Below are 8,248 nucleotides of genomic sequence, written 5' to 3' on the forward strand. Positions count from 1 at the left end.
ATTTCTTCTCTCTCTGTAGGCTCCAGAATTTCCTGAGTTTGCCACTCAAGTCCAGGAAGCTATCAATTCCCTCGGGGGCAGTGTCTTTCCTAAGCTTAACTGGAGTGCCCCAAGGGTAGGACCACATAAGTAATTCTCTTACTGTTTGAGTGTTCTTTGTTTTGCTGTTTATTTCATTTCATACCCCTACAGAGGGTCTAATTATATTCCTAATTCTAGGAAAAATACCGTGGAATTTATTATTAATTTCCCTCTACGATTTTACTTTCCGGATTTTGCTATACACTTTCCTGGGTCTGTGAAATACCATATATTCTGCCAAAGGTAGTTTCCACCTCCTGTGTTGCTGATTGTTTTAGAATTCTGAGGAAATTCATACTCTGCCCTTTTCAGAAACATGCCAAAAAATTTTTAGTCATGTTCCACTGAGCTTTGTGTCTACTTTGCATTTGCCTTTTGTTCTTATGTATGAGACATTTACCGTTTAAAGTTGTAGTGGTTCAGAATAGCTCACCTCCTTCTCTTTCAAATTTGATAGATGTTGGTGTAACAGCTCCAGCTGCCAAAGTTCAGGTGTTTGGCTGCCACTCCCCAGAAACGGGAAAGGTGGAAATTGATCTCTCTTTTCTTGGAGAGTAACTGGTCAAGCTATTTCTTTACCACCTTAATCTTGTAGCCAAAATGTCAATGTTTCTGACACTTCATTTTCTTCTCTTCTACTATCAGTAAGAAAAACATTGGGAAGTACTTAGGCCTGGGCTGAAATGTGAGGACCCTGACATCTCAGTGTTCGTAACCGAGTGTCTGAAATGCAATGGTGGTGGTCTTTGCTGTTAAGCATAATTTAACATTTGACAGTACTGCTGACATTTACTTGACTTTCTTCTTTAAACCCTTGAGGTGATATGCATTATTGATTTTGTTATAGGCCTGAGCATTCGTAGCAGCCAACATGGAATATGGACTAAATAGCATGTGCTTCATTCTTTAGGATGCATATTGGATAGCAATGAATAGTTCTCTGAAATGTAAAACCCTCAGCGACATCTTTCTACTTTTCAAGAGTTCTGATTTCATCACTCGTGACTTCACTCAGCCGTAAGTATCTCTTCTTCTCTCATGTCAACAGTTTCAGTATTTGTGCAAATTTCTCTATAGATGAAATTCCATTACTTGTAGTACTATTATAAATCCCAGCTCCATATAACAGAGCTATTTCATATTGCCAAAATGACCTGTTAAAGCAAATCTTTCTTTTCCCTTTATAGAAAATAGCATATAATGAATATCTGAAAATGTTAAGGACTTTCTGTATCTCTGCCCATTAATCATTTCAGTAATTTTTTTCCTGTTATAAAACTGATAAATGTTTATCATAGAAAAGCAAAATTAGGGATTACAGCTAAATAAAAACAGGAAATATAAAAGCGCTTATGACCAGGAGTGGTGGCTCACACCTATAATTCCAGCACTTTGGGAAGGAAAGACAGATGGATCACCTGAGGTCAAGAGTTCAAGACCAGCCTGGCCAACATAGTGAATCCCCGTCTCTACTAAAAATACAAAAAAGTAGCTGGGTGTGGTGGTGTGCACTTGTAGTCCCACCTACTCGGGAGGCCAAGGCAGGAGAATTGCTTGAACCTGGGAGGCGGAGGTTGCAGTGAGCCGAGATCGCATGCCACTGCACTATAGCCTGGGCAACAGAGCGAGACTCCATCTCAAAACAAACAAAAACAAAAAAGCACTCATGATCTTGCCACAATTGGTTCTTATACTTCTAGAATTCTATCTATAAATAAATATAAATATATCTATCTCTACTTATATACAGAGTTTTTAATGGGATCCTACAGTTTGTACTTCTTCTTTTTTTTTTTTGAGACGGAGTCTCACTCTGCCGCCCAGGCTGGAGTGCAGTGGCCGGATCTCAGCTCACTGCAAGCTCCGCCTCCTGGGTTCACGCCATTCTCCTGCCTCAGCGTCCCGAGTAGCTGGGACTACAGGCGCCTGCCACGTCGCCCGGCTAGTGTTTTTTTTTGTATTTTTTTTTAATAGAGAACGCGGCGTTTTCACCATGTTAGCCCCAGGATGGTTTCTCGATCTCCTGGACCTCCGTGATTCCCGCCCGTTCTCGGCCTCCAAAGCTGCTGCGGATTAACAGGCGTTGAGCCATCCGCGCCCCGGCCAGTTTGTCTTCTTTTTTTTTTTTTTTTTTTTTGAGGACAGGGTCTCACTCTTATTCACCCAGGCTGGGAGCGCGCAGTGACGGTGGCTCTCAGCCTTCACTTGGCAAAACCTCTGGGCCTCCTGGGGTTCAAGTGCATTTCTCCTTTCTTCAAAGCTCCCCTACAGGCATGCACCACCACACCTGGCTAATTTGTTATATTTTTAGTAGAGACAGGGTTTCACCATATTGGCCAGGCTGGTCTCGAACTCCTGACCTCGTGCCACCTCGGCCTCCCAACGTGTTAGGATTACAGGTGTGAGCCACCATGCCCAGCCTATAGTTTATATTTCTTAGTAGGCTGCTTTTGCACTTACCAGTGTGACATCATTACATGTCTAAATTCGTCATTATTTTCCATTCCCTTAATGCTGCGCCTCTGGAGAGCTGTAGCATAACATATTTGACCCACCCGCTGTTCTTCAGAGCTGCAGTGAATATCCTTGAGCTAACTCTTGGTGCAGTCTCCTAAGTTTTTCCTTAGGATACGTTTCTAGAAGTGGAATTGCTTTGTTTCTTTCCTTTGCCAGTCACTCTATAGCTAAAGAATTTGACAGTGCAGTCAGTGTTGTAGGCGGACGGAATGCCTGCCCTGCTGAGCCGCAAGTGCTCTCTTTATGCTGCTTCTGTTGTCTTCAAATAGCAGCTATTTTTCTAGGTTTCTCTTCCTGTCACATCTTAAACACACCAGTTATCTCAGTTAAACTCATCTTTAAACTGACCTTTAAAGCATATCACAGAACCTAGAAGCAGGAGCACGAGGGTGAAAATCTTGTATAAGCATGCCACCTCCGCCCTGTCCAGTTGAGTTTGTCCTGCCAGTTCCTTCCATTTCAGACTCGAATCCTTTTTTGGAAGTAGATCCTGGCGTGATCACTACATGACGGTCATGCATCAACTCTGGCGTCTGAGCTGTGCAGCTTGGGCATACGGTTTTAGTATTATTATATTGATTAAAGAAAAGGAAGTTAAGTAACCATCAATGAGTGTGGTTGTATTATATTATATTACATGTTTACTGTATAAGGATTTTACCTGTATTGGTAGTTCTAGTTTTATAGAAAAAAAGTGTGTGTGTGCGCGTGTCTGTGTCTGTGTGTGTGTGTTTAATAGAGATGGGGTCTCACTATGTTGCCCAAGCTGGGTCTCAAACTCCTGGGCTCACGTGATCCTTCTGCGCCTGACCAAGTGTTGGTTTGACATTCAATTGTCAACCCTCTGGTTGTTTTGGCACAGGTGTTGGTAGTCTGTTTTAGTAACCAGTAGTGTTTTCATTCTAGTAGCTACCCTCTGAAAAGTAGAACAAAGTTGTGCCTCTTTTTTCTGTTGGAAAGCTTCTTGACATCTAATGCTTCAAGACGTCTTAAAATATGTTACACTGAAAATACCGTCTACTTGATAATTCAACTGATAAGAGTTTTTATTTTGAGACGGAATCTCACTCTGTCACCCAGGCTGGAGTGCAGTGGTGCGATCTTGGCTCACTGCAACCTCTGCCTCCAGGGTTCAAGCAATTCTCCTGCCTCAGCCTCCTGAGTAGCTGGGATTACAGGGGCATGGCTACCATGCCCGGCTAATTTTTTTTGTATTTTAATAGAGACGGGGTTTCACCGCATTAGCCAGGATGGTCTCTTCTCCTTACCTCATGATCTGCCCGCCTAGGCCTCCCAAAGTTCTGGAGTTACAGGCGTGAGCCACCGCGCCCGGCCATGCCCCGCTAATTTTTGTATTTTTAGTAGAGAAGGGGTTTCACCATGTTGGTCAGGCTGGTCTTGAACTCCTGGTCTTGTGATGCCGCCCACCTTGGCCTCTTAAAGTGCTGGGATTACAGGCGTGAGCCACTGCGCCTGGCCCTGATAAGGATTTTTATATGCCTTTAGTGTCAGTTGCAGTGAGAGTGGGAAGACACCTTTGCCTTTCCAGAACTAACTATAAACTGCTTTTAATTCTGAGGCTGATGTTTTTTAAATCAGCTTTGTGGTTTAATGATCAACTGCCTCCTCTTAAGCTACGTCTTGCTTTTTATCTTTTAACTGATGTTCCAGTGGATGGTATGAATAATAGTCTGTTGTTTTGGGTTTTGTACTTTTTGACTTTTGCATGGCAAGGAAGTTAAATCAGCAAGTGAGTTTGAGGCCTTGGATTTAGAGTGTTTACCCACAGAATGCCATCCTTCTGCTATTATAAATAATTGGGAGTTGGCAGGAGCAAATACCAAGCACTGGGCTTTCAGCCTTTTAGCTGGGCACCACTAATGTGTCACTTTGTCTAGAAATAATTGTTGGTAGTTGCTTAGCAATTAATAAATCAGTTGCATAACAGGAAGTGTTGCCATCACATAAAAATTCCTTGTTGATAGAACTCATTAAAGATGAATGTTTGTCACAAAGGCCTTGAAGAGCTCTTGAAAGATTAAATTAGGAGTATAGTTCCTTAGATTGGACAGGATCATATCAGTGATCTAACCCTTTCCTTCTGTAGGTTAGAAAATTGAGGCCTAAATCTGTTCAGTAATTTGTTCAAGATCCCACAGCTAGTTAATAAAAGCTAAAACCAGAATATAATTTTAATAACACCATTCTAAAAGTTCTTTGTACTTTCACTTAATAAAGTTATAGATTCATTCTTTCCAAAATACTTCCCATTAAAATATTAGATAATAGAAGAAAACATTTAATTTACAATACATAGTTATATATAATGTGTATAAAGTTATATAACATAAAAATGAGATTATGTTGTTTACACTATTTTGAGGCTTGACTTGACAAGAAAACAAATATATTACAGTCAGAATTGCGAGTTAACAGAAGCCGAAAATAGCTTACACTCGGGATTTTAAAAAATATATTATTTAAAGAGGAGTCTGGAGATTGGGTATTTTTAGGAATACTCAGTGGCTCACCAAGGTCGCCAGGAACCCATGCTCTTTCAGGCCCTTTCCTTCCGCAATCCTTGACTTAGTGGCCTGGTCTTTGGGTTTCTTACCTAACGGTTAAAAGATTGCTGCTACAGTTCCAAGTATCTATCATACGAAGACATGACCGTATCTCAACCAAAAACAGGAGGGGTAGGTGTGTTTCCTCTCATTCTTTTCTGTATGCGAACGAGTAAAGCATTCCTGGAGGCCTCCTGGGAGACTTCCTCTCAGCCCTCATTGGTCACAGTTACCCAGCCTAATCCAGTAGCTGGCAAAGGGAGCAGAATTGCTGTGATTCGTTTAGATCAAGCTTGTCCAAGCGGCAGCAGCCTGGGATGGCTTTAAATGTGCCACAACCCAAATTCAGAAACTGTCAAACATTATGAGATTTTTTTTTGAGATTTTTATTTTTTAAATTTTTATTTATTTTTTAGCTCATCAGCTATCGTTAGTGTATTTTATATGAGGCCCAAGACAATTTTTCCTCTAATGTGGCCCAGGGAAGCTAAAACTTTCGACACCCCTAGTTAGACCAAGGTTCTCGACATGAGATGCATCAGGGTTATCCAGAGAGTTAGATGAAACACAGGTTCCTGGGCCCCAGGGTTTCTGGTCCAGCAGGCCTGGAGGGGGGCTAAGCTGATCATTTCTAACCTGTTTCCAGGCAATGTGGTTGCCGCTGGTCCAGGCCCGTGCCTTGGCTGCTTAGATTAGTCAGCACATGCATCCCAGGGATTAGAGAGGGAACCAGGAAGCACAAATGCTCCCAGCATCTGAACAATCCAGGTTCCATTGGACAGGCTGAAGATGGGAACCCTGGAGGGTAGACAGCCAATACTGTCTCCCTGCCTAGAATGTACTCTAGAATATTAATTACTGCTTTTTTCTTTCCTGTTCTTCAAATGGTTACTGTAGACAAAAAGCTTTAAAAAGTGGAGGTTGACATGACATGTGGCTGGGTGCGGTGGCTCACATCTGTAATCCCAGCATTTTGGGAGGCCGAGGTGGGTGGATCACGAGGTCAGGAGTTCGAGACCAGCCTGGCCAACATGGTGAAACCCCAACTCTACTAAAAATGCCAAAAAAAAGAAAAAAGAAAAAAAAGAAATATGACACGTATAAATGTGTTGACTGTATTATTTGCCAAGATATAAACATTCTATGTGATTAAACTTGCTGAGTCACAGGCTGCTTTCATTATTTTATTGTGACTTCAGTGGGCTAAGTAGACAAGAAAAAATTTTGATACTCAATTGGCATTTAGAAAAAGGGGCTGAGTGAGTGAAAAAATAAATTTGTTAATTGTTTCTCTGAGGGGCTCATGATGAAGGAGAAATATATTTGACTGTAGGTCAGGGAATTTGATTTGTCTTTTTTTAATTTTTTTGAGATGGAGTCTTCCTCTGTCACCCAGGCTGGATGCAATGATGCGATCTCGGCTCACTGCACCCTCCGCCTCCCACAGTCCCAGACTGACTCTGACATGCTCATCACTGGATATGCTACATCTGCCCTCTTTTTTTTTTTTTTTTTTTTGAGGCAGAGTCTTGCTCTGTTGCCCAGGCTGAGTGCAGTGGCGTGATCTGGGCTCACTGCAAGTTCTGCCTCCCAGGTTCACGCCATTCTTGCCTCAGCCTCCTGAGTAGCTGGGACTACAGGCGCCCGCCACCGCACCCGGCTAATTTTTTGTATTTTTAGTAGAGATGGGGTTTCACCGTGTGAGCCAGGATGGCCTCGATTTCCTGACCTCGTGATCTGCCTGCCTCGGCCTCCCAAAGTGCTGGGATTACAGGTGTGAGCCACCGCGCCCGGCCCGTTTGTCCTCTTTCAGTGTGCAAAATATTTCGAACAACATGAGAGAAACTGTGTGTTGATTATAATTATTTATTTATTTACTTATTTTATTTTATTTTTATTTTTTTCTTGAGAGGAAGTCTCACTCTGTGGCCCAGGCTGGAGTCCAATGGCACGATCTTGGCTCACTGCAACCGCCGCCTCCCAGTTCAAGCAATTGTCCTGCCTCAGTCTCCCGCGTAGCTGGGACTATAGGCACGTGCCACCATGCCCGGATAATTTTTATATTTTTAGTAGAGACAGGGTTTCACCATGTTGGCCAGTCTGGTCTTGAACTCCTGACCTCAAGTGATCCACCTGCCTCGGCCTCCCAAAGTGCTGGGATTACAGGCGTGAGCCACTGCACCCAGCCTAATTATAATTATGAATTCCACAAAAAATAGCATGTCAGTCTGAAGGCATGTTCAGGGCATAATAAATATTCCTATTTATAGTTAGGCCATTTGACTGGCAGAAAACTAAGGCTTGTTTAAGCTGAGGATGATTTGGGTAGTAATAAAAGAAAAAAATATGGCACTCTTTTTATTTTATTTTATTTTTTGGTAAAATTATTTCAGTGTTTATTTTGCTTCTGAGTAAAGACAAGGGATGTGTAATTATCTGTCATTGACGTACACTGTGTATTTCCCCCTGTATTTTTTTTTTTTTCAGTGGCTTTGTGGAAACAGGTAGTGTTTGGTTACATGGATATGTTCTTTAGTGGTGATTTCTGAGCTTTTGGTGCACCCATCACCCAAGCAATGTACACGGTACCCAGTGTGTAGTCTTTTATCCCTCTCCAATCCTCACCCTTTCCCGAGTCCCAAAAGTCCAATGCATCATTCTTATGTCTTTGCGTCTTCATAACTTAACTCCCACTTACAAGTGAGAACATACGATGTTTGGTTTTCCGTTCCTGAGTTACTTCACTTAGAATAATAGTCTCCAGTTCCATCCAGGTTGCTGCGAATGCCATTATTTTGTTCCTTAAAAAAGAAAAAAAACAACACTCTGATTAGTCATCATTACTACTTAAGCATATTTCTTTAGTTTGGGGGTAGAATATTTTTTCTTTTCCTTTTTTTTCCTTTCCTTTTTAAAAATTTGTGTCTGTGACATTGCTTTCCAAAATTCCTGTTAACTGGCTAATGTTAAAGTGTAGTGAAAATATGCTAGCATAATTTCATAGTAGCTTTCATCACAGTAGGGCTTTGGGATTTTGCTTTTTTTCCTTCGGAATAAAATCTTTGCTATTTTTTTTTTTTTTTTTT

General features: G+C 41.7%; 1 protein-coding gene across 2 annotated transcripts in view; it reads left to right on the forward strand.

The window, feature by feature from the left end:
- CDC123 (cell division cycle 123) overlaps positions 1 to 8,248 on the forward strand; it is a 54,847-nt gene that overhangs the window by 22,448 nt on the left and 24,151 nt on the right. Inside the window, exons 5-6 of one of the 2 annotated variants that reach the window (XM_017886670.1) lie at positions 20 to 115; positions 992 to 1,098. In XM_017886670.1, coding sequence (XP_017742159.1) covers positions 20 to 115; positions 992 to 1,098 — 203 coding nt within the window. The remainder of the gene's footprint in view (positions 1 to 19; positions 116 to 991; positions 1,099 to 8,248) is intronic. The other variant, XM_017886671.1, reaches the window with a different exon arrangement.

The sequence above is a fragment of the Rhinopithecus bieti genome, unplaced genomic scaffold (genome assembly GCF_001698545.2).
Source record: "Rhinopithecus bieti isolate Rb0 unplaced genomic scaffold, ASM169854v2 scaffold_13900, whole genome shotgun sequence".
In the NCBI taxonomy this organism is placed as follows: domain Eukaryota; kingdom Metazoa; phylum Chordata; class Mammalia; order Primates; family Cercopithecidae; genus Rhinopithecus; species Rhinopithecus bieti.